The sequence below is a fragment of the Ursus maritimus genome (genome assembly GCF_017311325.1).
Source record: "Ursus maritimus isolate PB19 chromosome X unlocalized genomic scaffold, ASM1731132v1 scaffold_X1, whole genome shotgun sequence".
Lineage (NCBI taxonomy): Eukaryota > Metazoa > Chordata > Mammalia > Carnivora > Ursidae > Ursus > Ursus maritimus.
Window position 1 is genome coordinate 105,373,268 of NW_024423319.1, and position 27,529 is coordinate 105,400,796.

Below are 27,529 nucleotides of genomic sequence, written 5' to 3' on the forward strand. Positions count from 1 at the left end.
GCGCCGATACTCAGGCAACCCTGTTTGGGTAGAGTCTCCGTGTCCCCTGCAAGGGGGGATGGGGATGGGCACACTGTGAGCCGGTGTTTCCAGGCTTTTCTTCTCTGGCGGCTTTCCCTGGCGGTTTGCTGTGCCTCTTCTGAGAGTCAGAGCAGCAGTGGCCGAATCTCAGCCTCTGTCTCAGAACAGAGGGATCACGGACCGTTCTCCACTGATGTTCTGGCCACTTTAACTCTGTTACTGTTGGTGCTGCTCAACCCTGCAGCGTTCCGGGATGTGCGCCCCACACCCGGCGTCCCAGCCCTCACTTCCAGGGCCAGCGTGTCTCTGTCCTTTGTGTTTCTAACACCGCCAGCCGCCAGCCGCCCCCCGCGCGCTTCCAGAGCTCCCGGTCTCAGTCTGGTTCCAGTGAGCTCACCGGAGCTCCGTGAGAAGTCTGGTGGCACGTGCTCCCGGCGCACGGTCTCAGTCTGTTCTCTCGCGGGTGCCGGTGTGCGAGTCTTCCCGCTCCCCCGCTCCCCCGTGCAGGTGGCTACCGCTTCCCAGCGCCCGAACGCTGCGGCTCCCTCCCCTTCCATTTATCTTCCGATATCTGTGCGCGGTTTCATGGCTCCCCGCTTCGTCCCTCAATACTCAGCGCTGGAGATGTTCATTTGTAGAGATCCAGATGTATCTTCCTGCGTCTCAGGCTGACTCCGTGGATGTTCAGGCTGGTCTGGTACCTATCCAGCTCAACTCAGGTGACCGGCTGAAAAAGGGGTCCCCTACTCCTCCACCATCTTAACTCCTCCCCTCGTATATGTATTGATTAAATCCCCGGCTGTGTCTTATTCCTGTTCTTCCTTTTTGGATGAATTCCTCCATCTTGTCATTTTGTCTCAGTCACTGTTTGTGTGTGTGTGTGTGTGTGTGTGTGTGTGTGTGTGTGTGTGATTTTTAGGAAAGCCTGTTGTATTTCTGCTTCTGAGAGTAGTGAATTAAGTACATTAAGAAGAGCTCAAAAAAAAAAAGGGAAGCTATTTTGGTCTGCTTGTTAAAAGAAGCTAGATCCTTGGGGTACCTGGGTGGCTAAGTCGATTAAGCATCTGATTTGAGCTCAGGTCATGATCTCAAGGTCCTGGGATCAAGCTCCCCGTTGGGCCTCACACTCAGCAGGTAGTCTGCTTGTCCCTCTGCCCCCCCGTTGCTCGTGCCTTCTCTCTCTCTCAAATAAATAAGTAAAATCTTTTTTTTTTAATAAAGGAAGCTAGATCCCCCCAAATGGAAGCTAGATCTTATTTCCCATAGAGCTGAAGCTTTATAGCAGTCTATGATCAGTAGTTTGGTGTGTGCAAGGGGTTTGTGCTGGTGAAGATGCACCTGCAGGGTATAGGGGAGCGGGGCTTGGTGTAAGGGGCTCCAGCCTCTAATGGATGGTGCTGTTTTGCTCACTGAAGTCGGTCAGTGCTGACTTGGGAGGGGGCATGGAATGGTGTTGCCCTGCTCTCTTTTCCCTGGAGTGGGAAGTTCGTGCTTAAGGAAGCCCTCACAGAAGAGCAAACAGTCACCCCTCTAGTCTTCTTGGCTTCCATCAGATCCCTGCCCTCCCTCTGTCTGTGTCCGAGCTGTCTGTCTGCCAGGCAGCACAGTACTCCTGTGTTTTATCTCAGACACACGGCTGGGTTTCAGAACTCCATATTTTAGAGATCCATGCAGTGTGGACCTGTGCCAATTTTTCTGGGGGAGGGTTTCGCTGCACTGTGGTCAGTGTTGGTTTGTCTCAGAAATCAGTCATGTCACTGTAGAGTGGTTCAGAGTTTACGGTAAAAAAAAGCCAGCACCAAGGTTTGTTGCCCTCAACCTGTGTCTTTGTTCCTATGTCAGTGAATAGGGCAGCAAATTGGTGCTGCCAGTTCTTTTGTCCCTAGAGAGGCTGTGCCACCTCTCCCGATGCAGTCCAAGCAGGGGAACAGTTTCTCCTTGTGCAGCCCAGGGGTCCTCATACCGTACTGCCTGCTCCCAGGTCTCTGCCCTCCTTCCCCAGTAGAGCACCACCAAGCCCACCAGGCACAATCCCGGCGATGGCGTGGACCTCCAGAACTTCAGACTTTGTACTCTGCTGCTTATAAAAACTGGTGGTAGTCAGACCCTCTCCTTTTCCCAGTCCACGGTTTTAGGGAAGAGTTTTTCTTGTGCAATCCTCTGCATGTGCCTCCCCCCCCCCGCTTCTCTCTCTCTTCTCTCTCCATAATCAGGGCTCCCTTCCCTTTGCATCACGTGCAGTTCTTTTCTTCTCCAAATCAATTCTCCGCAACTCCTACCTTCTACAAAGTGGCTGTTTTTCTACCTCCATTTATGCAGTTTTGCTCTTTCAGTCCTCAGATTGATTTCTTGGGTGTGCAAAATGATTTAGCTAGCTGTGTTCGAGAGATGAGGCAAGCTTAGGGTCCCACTATTTCTCTGCCATCTTAACTCCTCCCTCAGTCATAGAAACTTCAAAGAAAAAAAAAAAGACAAACAACCCCTCAGAAACCTGGAGGTAGCCAGTTCCAGGGCTAGTTCACCAATTAACTATGTATCAAGGACCTGGGCTTTTAACACCCTTCTTCTCTGCCAGTCATCCTTAATTCGTCTCATGAACATAGCAGGGATGTAGCTCTAAGCAATATCAAGCTATTGCTCTAAGCAGTAGCTCCAGGCGCCATGTCTTCACATCAGCTTCCCAAGCAGGATGGAAAGGTCAGGAGCAATTAAGCTTTCTCCTAATGAGGATCTATCTATCTATTTATCTGGCAAGTGACATATTTCCCAGAATACCCCAGAAGTCTTCCCTTTATGTCTTATCCTGCAGGTGCAAGGGAGGCTGGCACAGTGGGTATCTGGCAAAGGGGAACAGATATGCTGTGTTTGGCCAAGATGAATTGTGATTCTTTCTTTGAGGTTGGGCACATTGCAGCCCCAGAACAAAACTGGGATTCTGTTAGCAAAGAATTAGAAGGGAATGGCTGTAGGATAGGCAACTAAAGGTGTCTACTAGGATCAGTCCTGGAAGTATAGAAAAAGAAGAATTTCAGAGGCCAAGATTGGCCCTGCTCAGTTTGGCACTATGCTGGAACAAGAATACCCTGATGCAAGAACTCTAGTTTTTCAGTCTTGAGATGGGTCTTTGAATATTGTGGAAATGGAAACGTCAGTCTCTCCTTATTCATTTGCTTAACAGATTTTTTTCTTATCAGTTGTTGTTACAGTCTCTGGAATTATAGCAGTAGAAAAATCAGACAAAAATCTCATGGGCATTAAGAAGGGCACTTGATGTAATGAGACTGGGTGTCACATGCAACTGATGAATCAATAAATTCTACCCCTGAAACTAATAATACGCCATACATTAAGTAACTTGAATATAAATAAAATCTAAAAATAGTGAAAAAAAATCTCTGCCTTCATCGTGCTTACATTCTAGTGAACGTATCTTAGCTGTATGCAACACATTCCGTATTCATCAGTGAATTTCCTGATTATAATTGGGTTTCTTATGGCCCCCCAGCAGTCTCACCTCTCATTATGAATTAAGAAACTGGTATTTTAATTTCATATATCAGTCTTTTGGTTAATTGAGTCCTACTAGGGATGCATATTTCACCTTTAGTGAAATGACAAATCTTGTTTTTTTTTTTTTAAAGATTTTTTAAAATTTATTTATGAGATAGAGACAGCCAGCGAGAGAGGGAACACAAGCAGGGGGAGTGGGAGAGGAAGAAGCAGGCTCACATCAGAGGAGCCTGATGTGGGGCTCGATCCCATAACACCGGAATCACGCCCTGAGCCGAAGGCAGATGCTTAACCGCTGTGCCACCCAGGCGCCCCACAAATCTTGTTTCTGACCTGCATATCTGAGGGCTAATACCTGAATCATGGTAAATTCAACAAGGCATTTCAACCCTGTGAGCCATCATGGGAGACAGAAAGCCACACAGTTTTCTCTAGTTAATACCCCAGTACTGCATGTTTCTCCCATTTGGAATGTTTAAATTTATTAATTTGTGTGAAATGGATACAAGAAGGAAATATTAAATTTTAAGCATTTAAATATCTGTGAAAAAAAGGAGTACTGACCTTGAACCTGATTTGTGTAATATGAACTGATGGGTTTGAAATCCTCCTCAGAGGATTCAGGATTTAAAAAAATTTCCTGTTGATATATGTTTAGATTGTTTCTTTTTTTTCCCCCTGTCATTTTAGACAGTGTTGTTATGAACATTCTTGTATATATCCTTGAGTACAGGAGCAATAATTTATAGGGTATTTACCTAGGACTGGAATGCTGGGTCAAAGGGTTTATGCATGTTCAATTTTATGGAATAGAGCCAAATGGCTCTCCGGAGCGATTATGCCAATTCATAACTTCTACTAGCAGTGAATGGGAGTTCTTGCCTGGCATCCTCCATCCTCACCAACAGCTTGTATTTTCAGACTTTTGGTTTTTCCTTACCTGATGGGTATGAAATGGTTTGAATTTGATTAATGCGATGTTGATCTTTTCATATTTCTTGGCCATATATTCTTTTCTTTTTAAGATTTTCTTTATTAATTTGTCAGAGAGAGGGAGAGTGCACAAGCAGGGGAAGCGGCAGGCAGAGAAGGAAGCAGGCTTCCTGCTGAGCAAGGAGCCGGATGTGGGACTCGATCCCAGGACCCTGGGATCATGACCTGAGCCGAAGGCAGATGCTTAACCCACTGAGCCACCCAGGTGTCCCACCCAGGCCATCTAATCTTAATTCTACTTGAGTTGCCAATTCATGACCTTTGTCCATTTTTAATGGCTTCTTTATCTTTTTCTTATTCATTTGTAGTAACCCTTTTATATAGTTTATTATTTTAACTCCTCACCCCTCCTTTTTGTTATTTTTGCTCCAGACATGTACCAAATCTGTGGCTAGGATATTTTTGTTAATACTGTCTTTGGTTTAAAAAATATAGTGGTTTTTTTTGGGTTATATGGAAGTTTTTCTTTTTAAAGTAGTCAAATTTATCAATCCACTTTGAAATAAGACTATGTTACTGGGTACAACCAACTTCAGAATTTTTATAGTTTCATGGTGAATTTTCCTTATTCTCATATCTGTGGCTCTTTATCTTTAGTGGGCTTTTTAAAAAGATTGATTTACTTATTTTAGAGAGAGAGCACGCACGTGGGCCTGCGTGCAAGTGGGGGGAGGGGCAGAGGGAGAGAATCTTCAAGCAGACATCCTGCTGAGCATGGAGCCCAATGTGGGGCTCAGTCCCATGACCCTTGAGATCATGACCTGAGCTGAAACCAAGAGTCAGACACTTAATCGACTGAGCCCGCCAGGCACCCCTATCTTTAGTGGCCTTTAAAATTTAAAGTCCATGGGGCACCTGGACCTAAAAATTTAAAGTCCATTTTTATGAAATACAGCAAATACAGCTTTATTTTTGTAAGTATTTGCCTGATAGATCTTTTCTCCTAATCTTGACTTTTGACCTTGCTGTATCATTATGTTGATGTCATACTGAGAACAGGCCAGTAGGAATGGTCCATCCCAGTTGCAGAAAATAAGGGCCCTGTAGCCAGTACCAGTTTATATGCTTATCATTCTGGTTTTGAATTTCATGTTTGCTTCTGTCCCTTCATCACTTACTACTTTCATGGTGGACAGGACCAGGGGGTGGATAAGGATGATTTGTGTGTAAGGATCTAGCCAATAAGTGAGAGAGACTCAGAACCAGTGGAATAGTAATAAGTTCTGAGTCTATTTTTGCCAAGCGCTGTGGAAAGAAGTAGAAATAGAGTTTCCTTATTTACTGGCTTGAGATAGAAAAGAGTCCCAGTTTAGGAAAATTAACATTCAGAGATAGGATTCTGAAATGACAAATTTCAGGACATTTTGCAATATGTTGGGAAGCCATTTGATGATAATCCATCAATTAAGCTAGAACCATGTGTTGTTAACTTTATAATTTACCAAAGTAAAACTAACTATAGAATACCTTTTTTATAAAGATTTTATTTATTTGTCAGAGAGAGAGAAAACACAAGCAGGGGGAACGGCAGTCAGAGGGAGAAGCAGACTCCCCACTGAGCAGGGAGCCCGATGCGGGACTCGATCCCAGGACCCTGGGATCATGACCCGAGCTGAAGGCAGACGCTTCACCGACTGAGCCACCCAGGCATCCCTAGAATACCTTTTTCCACATGGGGAAACTAATCAGAAAGAGAGAAATATTGGCTGAAGGCCTGGAAAATGCTGAATATGTACATGAGAGGGGAACTTAAGCATTATGATTTGTGGCCCCGTGATCATGTAGGTTTCTATATAATTTCTCATTTCCCAGTTTGGTTCCCCTGACTCTGCAGAATTACCTGATTCTAGCAGTGATTGCTGTTATACATGGCCAGGATCATGAGACTACTTCCCCCAGATCTACCCATATCATGTTTTTCTGGACCAGTCGGGGGTACAAGACCATGCCCTCTGGTGGAGAAGGACACCACTACTGCGTGTCTGGTAATAGCTATTTGGGAAATACTTGCTAGCCATTTTGATTTTGGGGGAAAGATATTTAATGTCTCTCCACCCCAATATCTTTGTCTAAAATGGGAACACTGATCTCCTATGCTTGTTGTAGGGATTAACAAAGATAACTGAGCAATAAGTGCTCAATAAATAATACTATCCCTGCTATTATTCCTTCAAAGTTGAACAGATATTCGTCATGTATTTTCAATATGTTAGGCACTGAGATAAATAGTCAATACATGGTAGCTATCATATTGCTTTTTAGCCATTTGGCCAATCCATATTATTATATAATTAAATTACAGTGTATCAGGCACTGTGCCAGGTATGGCTGGGAGCCACGGTAGTAAGTAAGACCAAACCTTTAAGACTCTGGACAAGTTTTTCTGGCTCTTCTAGTGAGACTCTTTTCTCCCTTATGAGTTCTCTGGACTTCTTCCAAAGAGATCACAGATGCCTTCCTATAATGTGCCAAGTTCTGGCTGACTATAGGATGGAAGAAAGGGTATAAAAATGTGAACAGCCTTTGCCCTATATAGGTAGGTGGGAAATAAGCTGCTCAAAATAGGGGGTTTTGCTTTGCTTTGCCTTTCCTTTCCAGAAGAACCTACTGTACCCGGGGTGGGGTGGGGGAAGTTCTGCTGAAGTACTAGGAGGAAAAATCTGCTGTCACGGGAGAAAAGAATATAGACACAAAGCAACACAGACCAAAGCATCCACTCTGACCTTCCCACAAGAAAGGAGAAGAAGGTAGGGGAGTTGTATTTTCCCAGTCCATAACGAAAACCCAGGCCTTTGGACTTCTTCCTCTCCTTAGTGGGTGTCAGTCATCCAGTTCCTTCTGGATGAGACAGGCTAGCCGTAGAAACGGACTGAGGATTTCCTGGGGCTTAAATCCAGTCGAAGAGGAAAGAAAAGAAATAAGCCCTTATCGTGGTCCTCCCTCAGAGAAGTTAAGCTATAAAAAAATCAGACCTTTCCCACTGCCAACATTCATGTGCTCTCAGGCATTATAATGCTACAAAGAGTCGCTGTCTCTTTCCCTACTAAATGTCCTCTTCTGTTAATCAAGCTTTCGTAGGAGGCGCCAGACTCCAAGAATAGGGTGGGGATGGGGCAGGGGCGGGGCGGGGTGGGAGAGAAAATAACCTTCTACAGTAATAAGAAAAAAGTTATTTTTAATTTAAAAATCATCTCAAAGGGTTTAGATTAATGCATGGACAGTTGATTAGATTGAATTTATGATGCTGGGGAGGGTAGCTTTTGAGGTTGACATTTATCACAGATTACGTTGTTGTCTCCTACAAGAAATCATCCTTTTTTTTTCACTGCGATGGACCCAATCTTTAATTTGGACTCTGAATATGACTGATAATGTGGTTCCTTTTGTTTTTATGTTATGCTCTTATGGAAGAATCTTAAAGCTTAATCTGGCTGGTTTTTAAAGGCTGGATTAGGACCAAACTAGCCTTTGAAGGTGGGAGCATTGCTTATAGTTCCTCTCCCTCCGTTACCAGCCTCCTCAAGAGTTGGTTTACATCTTCTGATCAATTAAATCTTAACTAGATATTGAGAATTAACTGTGTCCAGGTCCGCCTGGGTGGTGCAGTTAAGCATCTGACTCTTGGTTTCTTTCAGCTTGGTCTTGATCTCAGGGTCATGAGATCGAGTCCAGTGTCTGGCTCTGTGCTCAGCATGGAGTCTGCTTAGAGTTTCTCTCTCCCTCCCCCAAATAAATAAATAAATAAATAAATAAATACGATCTTAAATTAACTATGTGCTCAGACTCAAAATTTAAAAGATGACTACAGGGGCGCCTGGGTGGCTCAGTCGTTAAGCATCTGCCTTTGGCTCAGGGCGTGATCCCAGAGTCCTGGGATCAAGCTCCACATCAGGCTTCTCTGATGGGAGCCTGCTTCTTCCTCTCCCACTCCCCCTGCTTGTGTTCCCTCTCTCGCTGGCTGTCTCTCTCTGTCAAAATAAATAAATAAAATCTTTAAAAAAATAAATAAAAGATGACTACAAACAAACAAACACCCCAAAGATGACTCCAGCCTTCAAAAAACTTACTATGGGGGCACCTGGATCGCTCAGTCAGTTAAGCGTCTGCCTTCATCTCAGGTCATGATCCTGGGGTCCTGGGATCAAGTCCTGCATCGGGCTCCCTGCTCAGTGGGGAGGTGGCTTCTCTCTCTCCCGCTGCTCCTCCCTCTACTTGTGCTCCCTCTCTCTCTCTCAAATAAATAAATAAAATATTTTAAAAAGCTTACTATATTGTTGGAGTACCATGATGGACATTTCAATTCTTTAAAGAAATAATACAAAGTATAATTAGGTGATAAATTGTCAGATTCAGATTTAGTGAAATAGAAGTTTAGAGCAATTAAAATTTAATGATGATTACAGGAGTCAGGAAATCCTCTTAGAAGAAGTTGGACTTCAGTTAGGTTCTGCCAATTCAGAAAAAGAGGAAAGTTCTCAGCAAAGGGAGCATAGCATGAACAGTCCAGAGGGCCCCTCTGTGGCAGTGACTGCTGTTTTCAGTCTTGTGGGTCCAGCATGAGGCAGAGTTTCTCTTGTAGAATAAGCACTTAATATGTGGGTCTTGATTTGAACAAATAGGACATGTGGAAGAGATGGTTTGGAGATTTGTCTACCCAGGGATAAAGTTGATGTCAGCCAACAATGACTCTTCTTCAGGAAGCTGGGGCATGGCTCGTAACCATCCTGACAGAGGCACCTACTTCTCCCAGGGTGTGGACCTAAGTCCTCTGAGAATGCTGCAAAAATGGATGTCTTGCTTATGCACTTCCCTTCTGTTGAGGACACATAGCCCTAGTTGTCTCTAGCACAAGATTTATTTGGGTTGGTCACTCAGGGAACTCTCTGGCCAGGAAATGAGCAATGGTACCTGGCCAGCTTCCATGGGTGCCTTTAATTCAAATGACATATTTTAAGTAGCCAGGTATGTGTGTTAATGAGAGTTAGAAGGACAAATAACAATGTCCCCTTTAATTTCTTGGAAAACTTTCTTAGCCTTTTTATAAAGGGTTTAGTTATGAAACTGAAAAATTAAATTTGGATAATTTAGTGTCTTTTTTTCTAAGGAAAGAACTCTCTCAAATGTCACTTCCTCTCTGTGGCTTTCCAGGCCACTATCCTGTCACCTCACCAAGACTCCTTCAGTATTCCTTTTCAGCAGAAGGCATTATTTACTGCTTCCTCTGAGACCTTATGGCGCATTCATTAGAGCAGTTATCACAGTGCATTTGATTACATTTCTTTTTTTTTTTCTTTCTGGGTAGTGAATTCCTGGAGGTCAGGAACTCTCCCTGTTTGATCTTTGTAGTCTCAGCTCCCAGCACAGCACAGCACAGCACATAACATATAATGGGTGCTCAGTAGGATTAAATTAATATATTGGCTCTATTGATTACTTTTTAAAGTATTTATTTATTTATTTATTTATTTATTTATTTATTTATTTATTTATTTTAAGTAGGCTCCAGACCCAGCATGGAGCCCAACCCGGGCCTTGAACTCAGGACCCTGAGATCAAGACTTGAGTTCAAATCAAGATTTGGATGCCTAACGACAGAGTCACCCAGGTGCCCCACGTTTCTATTTAAATTCCAGTTAGTTAACATACATAGAAGTTTCAGGTGTACAATGTAGTGATTCAAAACTTCCATACAACAGCCGGTGCTCATCAGGACAAGTGCCCTTCTTAATCCCCATCATCTTTCCCCACCCCCATCACCTTTTTAACCCATCCACCCACCCACCTCCCCTCTGGTAACCATCAGTTTGTTCTCTATAATTAAGAGTCTGTTTCTTGGTTTGTCTTTCTCTCTCTTTTTCCCTTTGCTTGTTTGCTGTATTTCTTAAATTCTACATATGAGTGGTCAAATATCATATGGTATTTGTCTTTCTCTGACTGACTGATTTCACTTAGTGTAATACTCTCTAGCTCCATCCACGTTGTTGCAAATGGCAAGATTTCACTATTTTTTTTTACAGCTGAGTAATATTCCATTGTATCTATATTATCACTTCTTTATCCGTTTATCTATTGATAATTTTCAAAGAATCGGAGATAGAGTTCATCAGAAAAATTCCTCATGTTCATTAACTTTACTTTCTCTGGCTCAGACTATAAGAAGCCATCCCCAGAACTGAGTTGCAGGTGCTTCTGGTAAGAGGCTGAGAGAAGAGAAATGAGGGAGGAAGCAAACTCCTTGTGGGATAGGGTTAGAGTTCAAAGAGAAAGTGGAGAATTACAGACAAATTTGAACAATAATATCAGGCATAGGATCATGAGCCTGAGGAAAATTTAGATATTAAAAAGTCAAGATATAATGTTCTATTGCTGAGTAACCAAATACCACAACCTTAGCAGCCTACACAACACATTCATTATCTCACAGTTTTCTGTGGTGAAGAGTCTGGTCATGGCTTAGCTGGGACCTCTTTTCAGGGTCTCACAAGGCTGCACTCAAGGTGTCAGCCAGGGCTAGGGTCTTATCTGAGGCTCTGGGTCTTCTTCTAAGCTCAAGCGGTTGTTGGTAGAATTCATTTTCTTGCAGATGCAGAACTCACGGTGGCTTGCTTCTTCAAAGCCACTAGGAGACTATTTCCGAGGAAGGCCAAAGACTCTAAGGAAGTCTTTTCTTTTTTTTTTTTTTAAAGATTTTATTTATTTTCCGTAGATGAGAGAAACCATATGATACTTGGGAAGATCGGTAGGAGAAGAAAGGGATAAAGAAAGGGGGGGGGTAATCAGAAGGGGGAATGAAGCATGAGAGACTATGGACTCTGAGAAACAAACTGAGGGCTTCAGAGGGGAGGGGAGGTGGGGGAATGGGATAGACCGGTGATGGGTAGTAAGGAGGGCACGTATTGCACGGTGCACTGGGTGTTATACACAACTAATGAATCATCGAACTTTACATCAAAAACCAGGGATGTACTGTATGGTGACTAACATAATATAATAAAAAATATTATTATAAAAAAAGATTTTATTTATTTGTCAGAGAGAGAGAGAGCATAAGCAGGGGGAGCAGCAGGCAGAGCAGGCGGAGGGAGAAGCAGGCTCTCCGCTGAGCAAGGAGCCCCGTGTGGGACTTGATCCCAGGACCCTGGGATCATGACTTGAACTGAAGACAGATGCTTCACCGGCTGAGCCACCCAGGCATCCCTCCAAGGAAGTCTTTTAAGGACTAACCTGATAAGGTCAGGCCCACTCAGATACTCTCCTTTTTGAGAGTCAAACTGATTGGGGCCTTAATCACATCTGCAAAATGCCTTTATGTTTGCTTTTTTTTTTTTTTAAGATTTTATTTATTTGACAGAGAGAGCGCACACAAGCAGGGGGAGAGGCAGAGGGAGAGGGAGAAGCAGGCTCCCCACTGAGCAGGGAGCCTGATGCAAGGCTGGAGCCCAGGACTCTGAGATCATGACCCAAGCCAAAGGCATACACTTAACTGACTGAACCACCCAGGCGCCCCTTGTGTTTGCTTTATACTATAACTCAATCATGGGAGCGACATCGATCATATTCACAGGTTTCACTCACACTGGAGAAAAGGGCCATGGATATCAGGGAGTGGAAATCAAGGGAGCCATCTTAGGATTCTGTCTACCACAAGCCCTGAATGAGAGACCTCTGAATGGCACTGTGCCTCTATTAGGAAAAATAGGTTAAGTCTGGGAACCAAAGGGCAGAAGCAGGAGTAGCCTTAATTACTATCACACCTAATGCCCCAATGGGGGATTTATGTTTTCTGAATCTGCAACACTGGGCTCTGCGGAGTTTGAGGTTCTCTTCCACATAGGGTCACACTCTTGCGCAATGGACGCAGCAAGGGTCCCATTGAACTACAAGTATGGCTACTGCCAGGGCTTTGGATTCCTGTGGCCAAGGAGTCATCATCTTGGCAGGGGTAATTGCCCTTAATCAGCAGGAGGAAGTAAAGGTGCTGCTCTACAATGGGACAGGGAGGAATGTGTGTGGAACTCAGGTTAGGGTGTGTGTATTTATATATTTATAGAGGGTTTTTTTTTCTGGTGGGTGCAATAGGCAGAATCGTGGCCTCCCAAAAATATCCCCATCGTAATTCCCAGAATGTGTCAATATCTTAGGTTGCATGACAAAAGGGAATTAAGGTTGCAGATGGAAGTAAGGTTGCTAGTCAGCTGACGGAAGATAGGGAGATTATCCCGGTGGGTCCAGTGTAATCACACAGGTCGTTGAAAGTGGCAGAGAGTCAGAGGAGGATGTGATTATGGAAGCAAGGCAGAGAGAGATGCAATGTTGCTGGCTTCAAATAGGGTGGGAAGGAGCCATGGGCCAAGGGGTACAAGTGGCCTCTAGAAGCTGGAAAGAGCAAGAAAATGGATTCCCTCTTAGAGCTTCCAGGAAAAGACACAACCCTGCCAGTATCTTAATTTTAGCCTAGTGAAACCTGTGTCAGACTTCTGACTTTCGGAACTGTAAGGTAATAACTTTGTGTTTCTTTGAGCCACTAAGTTTGTGGTAAATTTGTTATAGCAGCTGTAGGAAATGAATATCGTGGGTGAGGAAAAACTGTCCAAATCACATTGTCCAGAAGTAATTCGTTCCTGCTGTATCAGGGGAACTTTGCATATTCCTCTATTAGAGTTAATGTTATTAAATTATGTCGATTTGTTTCCATGTTCCTCTCTGGCTCAGGCTGTTTGCATCTCCTGGTGCAGGATTGTGCCTTATACATCTCTGTATTTTTAATCTCTCAAATGTCATTGAATCTCTGTGGGTGTCTGTGGTGTTGAAGGAGGAAGTGGGGAGGCATGAGGGGAGGAGACGAAATGGTGGTGGTGCCAGAGTTAGAGAAGGAAAGCTGGGAACTGGTGGGGACTGAATCTGGCTGATGTTCCTCCTCTTCGGTTTGGGCTGGCTTGTGTGGAATGCAGAGAATTTGCAGGTCGGCAGCCCACCCCAAGCAGCTTGGTCTCAGTAGGGCTCTTGGTTCAGGAATGATTTGACAGTATTCTGAGCCTCCTGGATTGGCCCCATCAACAGAGAACCCCTCTCTGATTCCCTCTCATCTACCCCCGCACCTGTCACCCACAGTGTTTCTCAGCCCTTGTAGTCCCAGGCGGGAAGCCACAGACTTCAGTTAGAGATGGAGCAGCTCCAGTCCCTGAAGTACTTCATTTGAGCTTTCTGCCGGTGCCAGTGTTTCTCTAGTGTCCCAATGCTAGACCTCGAAATATGCCCCGTAATAGCAAACTCCAGCTCTCAGTGTGTGTGTGCGCGTGTGTATCTCAATCTGTAATCTCTATCTTTCTCTTCTCTTCCTCCCTTCTCCTCCTCCTCCTTCTTCTTATCTCTCTGTCTCTCACTATCTATCTCCTCAGGGAAGTATCGTGAGAACTGCCAGGGCCAGGGTAAGGGAGGTGGAGGAGGCTGAGTGACGAATTGTGGGTAATAATAGGAACTAGAGTCAAGGAAGAGCCTTTTAGAAGTAAAATAAGGATCTTTCCTCCCTCCACAGATGAGGCCAAACAGAAGCCATATGTGGTGTCTTGCGCAATGTGCTAGTTACTTGTGTAAACCAAACAAAGCAGTCTAACAATCCTATAAATATCACACATAAAGATGAACCAGCTAGAGTAACGTCAGTGTTTCTAAAGATAAAGTAAATTAATACTACTGGCACTGTCCTGTTTTTGTGTGGCCCATCTCCAAAAAGCACAAAATACAAATTTATACCCCAAAGCGTGTTTTAGGAGTTCAAACAGCCAGCACGATGTTAACATTTATGGAATATAGAAATCTTACTGTAAAGTAAGTTCTAAAAGCTTGCATGCACTCTGAAGCATGAGCTTTTGCAAAGAGAATGAAATATGTTTACAGCTTTGTTCCCTTCATGGTTATGCATCCCCGTGCAGCTGTAATTGTATCGGAGGTACTTGTTGGTTTTCCTTGCCCGAGGAATGGCAGAATTGGCTTCTACACTGGCCCAGCTGAACAGGCTCCCCTGAGAACTAATGGGAGGCTCTATTTCCTAGCTGGGGTGACAGCACTTGGGGTGGTGTGAAAATATGGAAAGTGGCTGAGCGGGAGAATGGAGAGAAATACGATGCAGAGTGAGGAATAAATGGAAGAGAACTGAATTTGTTGGTGAAAGTGGCTTGAGTGGGAGAGAGGTTGGGCACCTCACCCGAATGATCGCGTTAGGCATTGGTAGGGGAGACACCATTGAAATTGTACTGCTTAAGCCCTCTTTTATTGAAAGAGGCATTTTTATTGAAGATGACACCCTGAAATGAAGATGTACCTATCCTAAGGAGGCCCTCTGATCCCATGTCACTAATAGTATGACATGTTTTTAAAATTTGCTATTTTTAAGCAAGAGGAAATTGTTAGAGGAAAAGGAGAACATTAAAGACACAAACCTTTCAACACTTGGATTTGACGAGTAGTCATAAAAGTGGACCTGAGGGAAGGTAGGAAAACTGATAAAAATCACTGTTGTTTCAAAATTGCCTACCCTGAGTTTTGCTTCTTTTAGCGCAAGTGGGTATAATATTAAGCGCTTTCAGGTAACAGCTCAGTAGTCTTTCCAGTTTTTTCTTTAAGGTTTGGGGGGAAAAACACTTTTCCATTGTTTCCTCCTCTACTTCCCGATTCTGGATCCCTCTTTGTAATCTCTATAATCCAGGAAATAAACTAATTTTTAAAAAGTGATTTCTGGATCCTAATTGAAATTGTAGCAAGAATCAGTTGGCTTGAAAGTCGATGACATAGTTTTCCAAAAACATATTCTACGTAAGTTCGATATCCAAAGTTTATATGGTTCAACGGCCTAAGGAAAGACGGTTACTAGATAGTTTTCACTCATATTACATGATTGAGCAGACAAAATTTTAAGTTTTGTTATTTGATTTTATTCTACTTGTAATAGTGACCTTGATAATATTTTATATATCTGTCAGTGCATGATTTTTCTTGATACTATCTCTGTTACCCTGACACCAAATCAAAATAGAACTAATGGAACAAAACAGGAAACAAAAAGGAGGTGGAGAATCTGTTACTTAAGGACAGTGATCTCACCACTACACAACTGCTGGATGTTTCCTGGTCTGATTTTTGGCCACTTTGCCTTCTATCCCTGCTACCCGCAATTTGGTATAATATATATGCTTTACAACATTACACACAGAGAAATCAGGGTTGCTAAACTGTTTTAAGAATTTTTATTTATTTATTTTTAAAGATTTTATTTATTTATTTGAGAGAAAGAGCACTAGAGAGAGTGAGCATGAGTGGGGGGTAAGGATAGAGGGAGAGGGAGAAGCAGGCTCCCCACTGAGCGGGGAGCCAGATGACAATTTGGAGCTCCATCCCAGGACCCCAGGATTGTGACCTGAGCTGAAGGCAGTTGCTTAACAGACTGAGCCACCCAGGCGCCCCTATTTTAAGAATTTTATGCATCTGCCATTTGAGAAAATTGTAGACATGTGGATGAATGCTGGGCTGGCTGGGTTTAACAGGGGTTCTGTGAGGTTAGAATTAAGGTAAGTGGGTTAAGTGATGGGATCATTTTTTTCCTGTTTAAATTACGTATGTAGTGGACATCTATGGGGTTGGTTGCTCAGCATTCCTTTTCTAAGAAGTGCTCCATTTCCCTATCTATCTGGTTACTGTTGGAAATAGCCATGCTAGTAGATTGTGACCTAGCACTTGACCATGGCTCTGGCTTGTGGGATTCCTGGTAAGTCACATGGGCCAATCATATGACCTTGTGCTGCTGCCACAGTTGACCTGTACAGGGATGTGTACCTGCTCCCACTTGGGCCAATGAATCCCTTCTCAGGACTCTTTTTTCCATTGATGTCTAATTGACATAAAATGTTATATTTGTTTCAGACATACAACGTATTGATTCAACGATTCTATACATTACTCAGTGCTCACCACAATAAATGTGGTCACCATCTGTCACCATACAAAGTTATTAAACTATTATTGACTATATTTCTTATGTTGTACTTTTCATCTCCATGGCTTATTTTATAATGGGAAATTTATACTTGTCAATCCCCTTTCTTTTCAGGAATTTTTGTACGTGAGACACAGAAATTTGGGTGAGTCTCTCTGCATGTGTCTATGGTTATAAGATGTAAAGTTCAGGAACTTCTTTTGCTATGTGGAGAAAGATATTCTACAGAGAAAAAAGAATGAGGCCAGTGTGCAAAGGGAAGTGAAGATAAGCGATGGAAAGGAGGCATCTTCATGGCATTGAGTCCCTGGTTTCAGCTGTTCTGGTCCAAATCGACACCATTTATATGCTGATGAGAATGTGTCTGGTTGGAAGGTGAGTTGATTGCACAAAAATTATAAGCTGTCCCTATCTATTATTATACCATCTTTGTAACCTGAAAAATTCTCTTAATTTTTTGTTTTTAGTTTTTTGTTTCCCTCTTATACCATCTTCGTAACCTGAAAAATTCTCTTTAATTTTTCTCTCTGCATCTAACATTGCTTTAACCAAAAGTAAAAAGAAGAAAAATAGTGTAATTCAATAAAATATTTATTGTACTGTTAGGTGTGGTAGAGTATTAAAAAGTATAAGTGACACAAAATGTATCAAAACCATCACTGGAAACGTACAGACAATATGAACAAAAATGAAAGAATGTATCCCTGCAGGCTGAAAGGAGAGTCTTCTAGATGTGGGTCTGATAAAAGGGAAAGGTAGGTAGAGAGGAGAGACAAAGCCAAAGACCATGTTCCGTTTGTAATTTAGGAAATGATTTTTTTTAAAGTCAGCTTAACTAAAATCGACACATTTTTACTAAACATGAGGTATCATAAAAAGCATACAATATGGTCTCTGCCTCCTAGGAAATAAACATCTTCAGGGGGAAAGTCAAGATTTGTGTATATTCTGGAAGGATCCTCTCTCATTATCTTGTTCTGTTTCTGTAGACTGCTGTACCACGTTTGAAATTATGCTATTTGCTAACTTGCAGACTTCCTTTCCTTCCGTCTAAGGTAAGCCCCCTCCCTAATGGCAAGGATTTTTGTCTATTTTGTTGCATCCCCAGCATCTACAGCAGCGTCTGGCGCACTGCAAACGGCTTAATAAGAATTCGTTGAATGAACTGGAGAATCAGGTCCATCATGGGAATCAGGATAAAATCATATTAACTCTCTGGCCTTGAATATCTCTGGGCCAGCCAAAATCTCCAACTTTCAAACACTAGGGGGCAGGCCGAGATTAGAATAGAAACAGTTTTTGCCCTTAGGTCAGTGGTTTCTGACTTCGCTTACGTAAGCATCACCTCGGGGTGCCTTTAGACGTCCTGAAGGCCAGACCGGCCTCCTAACTGTATAGGAATCCCCAGAGGGTGGGGCTCAGGCATCAGCATTCTGGAAAGCAGCCCAGAAGATTCCAACGCGCAGCCAGGGGCAAGAACCACAGACCGGGAGCCGAGGCCTGGAGGTCAAGATTGCGCGGCCTTGGCGAAGCGGGATCACAGAGACAGGTTCAGAGGGCCCGTCGCCTTCACGTCACACTCTGTCCGTGCCGCGTGGTGCCTTTAATCGATAATGGCGGGGATTGGCCTGTCCTCCGGGGAGCAACACGCCCGGCGCTGCCGATGGAGTGGGAAGCTCCTCGGAGACCAACTCCGGCTTCCCGCCAATGACAGAGGCTGCAGGCGTCGCGCACCACCCCCGGCTCCGCCGCGAACTCCCACCCCCGAGCAGCAAGGCTCCGCCCCGGGCGGCTGCTCCGCGAGGGTGCGGTCGTGGGGAGCGAGGTCTGGTACCGCGCTCGCGCTCTCCATTCCCTCAACTTCCCCCAGCCGACCGGCTCGCGCGGCCCGGGTCTCTGGTCGCGCGCGCGGCCGCAGAGCGCCATGAGGCGGGCGGCGCTGCGGTAGGTAGCGGGAGGCCGGCGTGGCGCGGTCCTGGGGTCGCCCACGCTCGCGCTCCCGGCTGCTAGCGGGCCTGGGCGGAAGGAGCCGGCCGCCAGCTGGAGGGACGAATGCGAGGGTTTGGGGGCAGAAAGGGCGGCCGGGTGGGAAGGGGCGCCCACCTTCTGCTACCGGGCCTGGACGGGTGCCGTCTGGCTTAGGGTGGCGGCGCTGCGACCCCCACCTTAAAGGGTTCTGGAGCAGAGTTTGATATTAAAAGCGAAGCGGCACTTTAAGGGAGGAAGTTGGGTGTTCCCTGAAATTCCTTTCTCTTTGCTCATCAGGGGTGTGGTTTGGGGATAGACCCTTGTCGATTCCACATTAACTTTCCAGCCCTTTGTCCTCCTTTGGAGAGCATTTTTAGGGTTACGTGCCTGACCCCTTGGACTCTGGGTGAAGTGTATTACAATGTACGCAGAGATTGCAGGGTACCTCATGCGGTGTCAGGACCTCGGTCAGGACTGTGTGCCTAGGGCCTTTGGTGCTGATCCAAATTTTACCTTTAATTAGCAGCAAGGAGGCTTGATTAGGTTACTTGGACAAGGAGGATGCCTTTTTGTATGTGTCTCATGCCATCCTGCCCAGTTAATGCCTAGGAACTTAGACTCTAGGACAAGTCTGGCTCTCCCCCAGCCCCTTTCACCTGAGCACTCCAGCTCTCTCCCCAGGTTCTTTGTTCCTGGCCAGGTTCCCAGGGGCCTCACCCCTGTTCCAGCGTTTGGAATAATCCCACTACAGGTGCACCAACTCAGTATGGCCCACACTGGTGCTGACTGACACCGAACTCCATCATTTCTCTTGGGGATCCTGGATCTCTCTCTCTCTCTCTCTCTCTCTTTCTCTCTCTGTCCCTGTGGATCTTGCTATCGGTTGAAAAAGGTTCTCTCTCTCCCTCTCTCTCTCCCACCTCTCTCTCTCACAGCACTTAAAAAATAAAAGCTTTGTTAACACTGTTTATACAGTGTTACATGACAGGAAGGGCCACAGTTGCCTTTAGCTTACATTGAGCATGATGTGAAGGGCCTTCTACAAAGCTACCCAGTCTTGGGGCACCTGGGTGGCTCAGTCGGTTAAGTGTCTGCCTTTGCCTCAGGTCATGAGCTCAGGACCCTGCATCAGGCTGCCTGCTCAGTGGGGAGCCTGCTTCTCCTTTTCCAGCTCCCCCTGCTTGTGCATGGTGCTCTCTCCCTGTCAAAATCAATCAATCAGTCTTAAAAAAAAAAAAAAAAGCTGCGTCGTCTTGCCATGTGCCTTTTCCCAGGAAACTTGTTTTGATCTCCTCTCCCCCAATTTGGAAGTCTCTTTCTTTGCTCTGAACTCCTGTTATCCTGCATTCCTTTCTTGTGAATCCTATTGAACCTTAAGCAGGTAGTTTGTTAGTGTTTAGTGACTGAAAGAGTTCATAAATGAATACAGACTGCTCGAGATGATTAGGTTATTTGACTAGTGGGCAATCTCTGCAGCTGCTTTTTTTCCCCGAGACTCACCAAAGACTCACCTTAATTTGTTCAATTTCTACATTGAGGCATTTCCCTGGGTTGGAGGGCATATGAGTGACATTGCCTGTTGTACTGAAAACTCTTCCTGGACACCTACTCTAAGCTTGGGACCCAGAACAGAGCTAAGACACTTCTGCTCACACTTTAGGTGACTTCTGTGACTTCCTAGGCAAGCCATGAAGAGATTGGCCTCCCTGATCTTTCATTGGAAAAGTTCAATCATAGAGTCCTAGGGCCTGAATGTCCCCAAATCCTTTTGACAGTTTCTTCTAAAGGCCTACTTAGCGATTTTGCTGTAAAACTCTGGAGAGCTTATCAGGGGATAAGTCAGTAACCCTGAGGTACTGAGGTGTTGGTAGTGATTAAACCATTCTTCCGCTCCCTCCACCTCAGTGTTGCATATGTAAAAGGGAAGTAGCCTGAGACTGTGAAAAAAACAGCTTGCCTGCAGATGTATTCATGTGTGCATGTGTGTATGTGAACTTCTTTCTCCTTATGACAGTCCTGTAGGATAAGGTACTATAACTACCCCACTTTACAGATGAAGAAACTTTTTTTGGGAGGGTGGGGGAGTTAGTCCTTACTTGTCCCGACATGAGGTAGTAAGAATTTACTAATAACTCGAACTACAATGAGTAACAGTATTTGGGGTTCTTGACTTCTTCAGTGCCTTGCTTTCTTCAGCTGTGCAATCAGCAGATTGCTTTGTCAATCTCTGATATATGTGTGCTATCCCTGATATGATAGTGAGTGATTAGGAGTCAACACTAAAGAAACAGTGAACTTAAACCGGCTTAATTTATTTTGGCAGACTAGGCTAGGCACATTTGGGTAAATAGCTTTTATTTTGTTGGGGGATTAGGAAATTTTTGCCCCAGTCCAATAAATATTCTCTTTGAGTCTGGAAAGGGCTAATTCTGTTTTCAAATTGATTAACTCCTCATTGGCTTTAGCTTATGGTATGAGAATAAAGAACAGGGGCCCCTGGGTGGCACAGCGGTTAAGCGTCTGCCTTCGGCTCGGGGCGTGATCCCGGCATTATAGGATCGAGCCCCACATCAGGCTCCTCCGCTGGGAGCCTGCTTCTTCCTCTCCCACTCCCCCTGCTTGTGTTCCCTCTCTCGCTGGCTGTCTCTATCTCTGTCAAATAAATAAATAAAATCTTTAAAAAAAAAGAATAAAGAACAAAATAAATGTTCATAATTAATAATAAGTGTTCATAATTAATTTACTCAACTGTTTACCAAATTGATCCTGGGCTTCTGAAGCTAATAAAAAAAAGCAAGAGTAAATTCATTAAACCTCGTTGATATCTTTTATTTATTTTGTAGATTGTTAGCTAATTGGTCTCTGCTCTCATGAATGTTTACTCGAGTTGAAGAGATGATTTATAGAATAGCATCATATGCAAATATACATACACTGGAGAAACAAGTACAGACCCTTACAAGAAAGTATATGCTAAGGATATGGGATGGTCAAGTGTTCTGGGAAGAGGGGCCAGTCTTTGGGGTTGCGAAGAAGCCATGGAACCTACTTCAGTGTGTTTTATTTTGTTTCATAGGTTTTGTTCCTTGAACAAGGGGCTGCTTATTCCTGGCAGAGGACTGACTCAAGGATCCCAGAACCCGGAGAAACAGAGAGTCTTCCATATGCATGAAGGCAAGCATGGGTGTTTACCTTTTAGGCTCACATGGTGAAAAACCCTGTCTTACTTGGGATGCATATAGATAGGTAGTTTCGGACAAACGAGACATACTAAAGGTAGATCTTTCATAAACTTCTCGTTTATAAAATGATCAGTATAGCTTTGGGTAGAAACCACATTCAGAATTTGAGCTTTTGTTCCTGGGAGCCTGGGAGGTGGAGCTCTTTCAGTTAAATGATTTCCACCTTCCTTGTATCAGTACTAAAGGGGAAAGCATGGACAAAAGACACCTGCTGTATAAGTAAGACATGGACCCTTCATTTGTAGCAGCTAAATGCTCCTAATCTACAGTTTTGTTAGAGACACTGTTAATCCATGCTTAGCTGAAGTTAATTTCAGTTACTAGTCTGATATGCAAACTATGGATGTCTATATCAATTTAGGAGTATTCATTATAATTAAAATTGTGGCTTTTTGAAAAGGTACAAATTTAATATATATATATATAAAATTAACATTTCTACTTTCTTTAACATTAACATATAATTAACATTTCTACTTTTTCTTGGCCCTTGGTACCTACCTTTCTTCTTATGCTGACTAAACTAGTAATAATCATTTTGTGTCAGCAAGGATCAGCGAGTGTACTGTTTGGCACACTTTCTGTCCATTCTTTTATTCAAGGAGCTCAGGAGGGAAAAAAGTCAGAAGTAGGTCCAATTTCCTCGTGGTTACAGGCATAGCTCAGAGATGTTGCAGGTTTGGTTCCAGACCAGTGCAATAAAGTGAATATCGCAACAAAGTGAGTCAAATCAATTTGTTGGTTTCCCAGTGCATTCAAAAGTTACGCTTACACTACACTGTAGTCTATTAAGTGTGCAATAGTGCTGTGTCTAAAAAAACAGTGTATATATCAAAACAATTAAAATAGTACCATCAAAGCTCACTGGTCACAGATCAGCATAACAAATATAACGATTACGAAAAATTTTGAAATATTGCCAGAATTGCCAAAATGTGACACAGAGACATGAAGTGATCAAATCCTGTTGGAAAAATGGCACTGACACAGGGTTGCCATAACACTTCAATTTGTAAAAAACATATTATTTGTGAAGAACAATAAAGTGAACTGCAATAAAATGAGATATGCCTGTATATTTTGCAGTTCTCTATGATTTAGTTGTTTTTTAAAGATTTTATTTATTTATTTTGTTTTAGAGAGAGAGAGAGAGTAGAGGGAGGGGCAGAGTGAGAGGGAGAGAATTCCAAGCAGACTCCAGGCTCATCACAGAGCTCGGTGTGGGGCTCGATCTCACAGCTCTGAGATCGTGACCTGAGCCAAAAATAAGAGTCAGACGCTTAACGGACTGAGGCAGCCAGGCGCCGCTATGATTTAGTTGTAATTAGAGTTTGTACCAAATTTATGGTGTATAATGATTGTTTGACAGAAAAATCAATTATTTTTTCATTAAAGTGCATGCTTATCTAACCTTATTTCATTTTGATCAGTTATTGAAGGACCAAGGATTGCTATAATTTCCTATAACTAGAATATGTAGTTTATAAATCCTATATAAATGCATGTAAATACTAGAAAAAACATGAGCTTAGCAAATTATATGAAATCCTATAGATTTATTTCCACTGCTTATCTAATTTATTTTCCCTTTATCCATATAGCATGTTCACCTATACATGTGAATCACGGTGTGTGTGGTAATTAGTATCAACTTTTTTTTAATTGTTTTTTTTTTGCATTAATTCATTCTTGCATGTTTTGAGCATTAACTAAAATTAAATTGCTTTCTTTGCTTTTCCCTGATTTACATCTTTGCTTCATTTTTGTGGCTTAAAATTTCTAAGAATTAGGATAGTATAAAAAATCAGAATGAAACTTGGATAGTAGAAAAATCAGAATGAGACTTGGATAGTAGAAAAGAAATCAGAATGAGACTTGGATATCAGTGTTAGTCCCTGCACTAAGCTGTCTGATCTACTGCTGCCTATAAGAAGCGAGGTGATGATTTTAGTCGTAATATCTCCATCGTAAAGGGACTCCTACTGACTGTGATACTGCCCCACCTGGTGAATAATTGGAGTTACCCTTTTCTGTTTGTGTAAGTAAATCCTAGTGATTGGTGCAAGAGTATTCTTTTCTGCACTAAGGAGACAACAGTTGTTTCAAGTTTTTAGGAAGCAGAGGCTTGGTCCCTTCCCTGAGCTGTTTGTTGTGGCATTAAATGGAAATTAATCATTCTTTAAAGCTTTTGAGTGCATGAATTGCTTTTCATAGTTCTTGAATCAGTGCCATAATCCAATGCCAATATTTCTTTGTTTCTTGGAGTTACCACTTTATGTTTGTTTCAGTTCGTGATAAGTTGCGGGAGATAGTAGGAGCATCCACAAACTGGAGGTGAGCACGCTTTGTGGTCATTCTTTCATCCCCATATGCTAAGCTGTGTTTAGGTTCAGCTGATGGTCTCATTGTAGGGACGGAGGGGGCCCTGTGTTGGGAAATGGGTTGAGAGGTGTTTTTTTTTTTTTTAACTTTGGGGAGAAGACCCACATTCCAACATACTCATCATTCGATGCATTGTTGTCATAAAATAATGTGATTTACATGTACTGCACATTTTTCAAAGTGCATTCAGGTATATTACCTCACTGATTCTCAACAAAACTTGTGACATGCTTATGGCGTATGTTCCTATCTTGTTTACCTATGATGAAACTGAAACTCAGAGACTGAATGATTAAGTATCAGGGTTTGGGACTTAAACCCAAGTTTCTTGGTTTTTCTGTTTCATGCAGCCTGACTCCTTTATTGTTTCTTGTCAGTTCACAGTTAACCCAGTCTCTCAGTATTTCCCCACTGTGAAATAAGATAATATCCTTCTTGGTGCACCGAATTTTGAGACTAAAATGAGATAAAAAGAAAAAGTAGTCACTAAACATAAAATAATCTATTGTTGGTGTAGAAATTATCTAATAACTTCTTTTTAACTGTTTAAACGAAAATTTTCCGTTTACTGAAAAGTAGAAAAAATGAATACCTATGTGCCTACCATCTTGATTGGATATTTATGTTTTTCCAGATTAGCCAATGTGCATATATTGGGTGAACTATTTCTAAGTAAATTATAGGTATCATGATATGATGATACTTCAGCATATATCTCCAGTAAATAAATATATTCTCTTGTATAACAAAATCAGCAATCATGTATCTCTAACAAACAAGATATTATCTTACATAATGAAATTGACAGTAATTCCCTAATGTTATATTACTTATCTGTTCAGAATATCTCAACAGTTCCCCAAATGTGTTTTTTTATGATAGTCACCATACAGTACATGATTAGTTTTTGATGTAGTGTTCCATGATTCATTTTTTGCATATGATACCCAATGTTCCATGCAGTACGTGCCCATCACTGGGCTAGCCCAGCCACCCACCCCCCGCCCCTCTAAAACTCTCAATTTGTTTCTCAGAGTCCATAGTCTCTCATGGTTTGTCTCCCCCTCTGATTTCCCCCCTTTCATTTTTCCCTTCCTTCTCCTGATGTCCCCCTTGCTATCCTTTAGGTTCCACGAATAAGTGAAACCGTATGATAATTGACTTTCTCTGCTTTTTTTAAATGTTTTTTTTATTATATTATGTTAGTCACCATACAGTACATTCCTGGTTTCTGATGTAAAGTTCGATGATTCATTAGTTGCGTATAACACCCAGTGCACCATGCAATACGTGCCCTCCTTACTACCCATCAAATCGGTTCATCCCATTCCCCCACCCCCTCCTCTGAAGCTCCCTTCAGTTTGTTTCTCAGAGTCCATAGTCTCTCATGCTTCATTCCCCCTCTGATTACCCCCTTTCTTTATCCCTTTCTTCCCCTACCGATCTTCCCAGTTCTTATGTTCCATAGATGAGAGAAATCATATGATAATTGTCTTCTCTGCTTGACTTATTTCACTTAGCTTATCTCTGCAGTGCCGTTTGTTGGCAGCAAATGTTGAGAACTTCGTTCTTTCTGATAGCTAGTAATATTCCATTGTATATATGGACCAAACTTCTTAATCCAGTCATCTGTTGAAGGGCATCTCGGTTCCTTCACACGATTTAACTATTGTGATAAGCTTATGAACATTGGGGATACCTTCTCTTCACTACGTCTGTATCTTTGGGTAAATACCCAGTAGTGCAATGGCTGGATCATAGGGTAGCTCAATTTTTAACTTTTAAGGGACCTCCCACTGTTTTCCAGAGGGCTGTACCAACTTGCATTCCCACCAACAATGAGGAGGGATCCCTTTCTCCACATCCTCTCCAGCAATTGTTGTTTCTTGCCTTGTCCATTTTTGCCATTCTTACTGGCATAAGGTGGTATTCTCAGTGTGGTTTTGATTTGAATTTCCCTGGATGGCTAATGATTTTGAACATTTTTTCATGTGTCTGTTAGCCATTTGTATGTCTTCATTGGAAAAGTGTCTGTTCATATCTTCTGCCCATTTTTTGATTCGGTTTATTTGTTTCTTGCGTATTGAGTTTGAGAGTTCTTTGTAGATCTTGGATACCAGTCTTTTATCTGTAGCATCATTTGCAAATATCTTCTCCCATTCCGTGGCTGCCTCTTTCTTTTTGACTGTTTCTTGAGCTGTGCAGAAGATTTTTATCTTGATGAAGTCCCACAAGTTCATTTTTATCTTTTATTTCTCTTGCCTTTGGAGATTGTCATGAAAAAGTTGCTTTGGCCGATGTCGTAGAGGTTGCTGCCTATGTTCTCTCTCTAGGATTTTGATGGATTCTGTCTCACATTGAGGTCTTTCATCCATTTGGAGTTTATCTTTGTGTATGGTGTGAGAGAGTGGTCAAGTTTCATTCTTCTTTGCATGTAGCTGTCCAGTTTTCCCAGCACCATTTATTGAAGAGACTGTCTTTTTCCACTGGATGTTTTTTCCTGCTTTATCAAAGATTAGTTGCCCAAAGAGCCGAGGGTCCATTTCTGGGTTCTCTATTCTGTTCCATTGGTCTATGTGTCTGTTTTTGTGCCAGTACCATGCTGTCTTTGTGATCACAGCTTTGTAGTACAGCTCGAAATCCGGCATTGTGATGCCCCCAGCTTTGTTTTTCCTTTTCAACAGTTCCTTGGAGATTCGGGGTCTTTTCTGGTTCCATACAAATTTAAGGACTATTTGTTCCAGTTCTTTGAAAAATGTCCTCGGTATTTTGATCGGGATAGCATTGAAAGTGTAGATTGCTCTGGGTAGCATAGACATTTTAACTATGTTTATTCTTCCAATCCATGAGCATGGAATATTTTTCCATCTTTTTGTGTCTTCCTCAATGTCTTTCAAGAGTGATTTATAGTTTCTAGAATATAGGTCCTTTACGTCTCTGGTTAAGTTAATTCCAAGGTAACGTATGGTTTTTGGTGCTATTGTAAATGGGATGGATTCCCTAATTTCTCTTTCTTCGGTCTCGTTATTCGTGTATAGAAATGCAACTGATTTCTGAGCATTGATTTTGTATCCCGCCACATTACTGAATTGCTCTATAACTTCTAATAGTTTGGGAGTGGATTCTTTTGGGTTTTCCATATAGAGTATCATGTCATCTGCGAAGAGAGACATTTTGACTTCTTCTTTGCCTATTTGAATACCTTTGATCCCTTTTTGTTGTCTGATTGCTGTTGCAAGGACTTCTAGTACTATGTTGAATAATAGTGGTGAGAGTGGGCATCCTTGTCGTGTTCCTGATCTTAAGGGAAAGGCTTCCAGCTTTTCCCCATTGAGAATGATATTTGCTGTAGGCTTTTCATAGATGGTTTTTATGAGATTGAGGAATGTACCCTCTATCCCTACACTCTGAAGGGTTTTAATCA

The 27,529-nt window shown here is 42.7% G+C and overlaps 1 protein-coding gene across 3 annotated transcripts in view; it reads left to right on the forward strand.

Moving 5' to 3' along the window:
• The first annotated feature begins 17,516 nt into the window (after window positions 1–17,516).
• The window catches only part of ACOT9 (acyl-CoA thioesterase 9), a 31,810-nt gene continuing 21,797 nt past the window's right edge, over window positions 17,517–27,529 (forward strand). Inside the window, exons 1-4 of one of the 3 annotated variants that reach the window (XM_040633476.1) lie at window positions 17,517–17,568; window positions 21,558–21,655; window positions 23,325–23,351; window positions 24,012–24,057. In XM_040633476.1, the coding sequence (XP_040489410.1) occupies window positions 21,646–21,655; window positions 23,325–23,351; window positions 24,012–24,057 (83 nt within the window). In that variant the 5' untranslated portion in view covers window positions 17,517–17,568; window positions 21,558–21,645. Of the gene's footprint in view, window positions 17,569–18,301; window positions 18,458–21,557; window positions 21,656–23,324; window positions 23,352–24,011; window positions 24,058–27,529 lie in introns of those variants that run through there. The other 2 variants (XM_040633467.1, XM_040633469.1) reach the window with 2 other exon arrangements.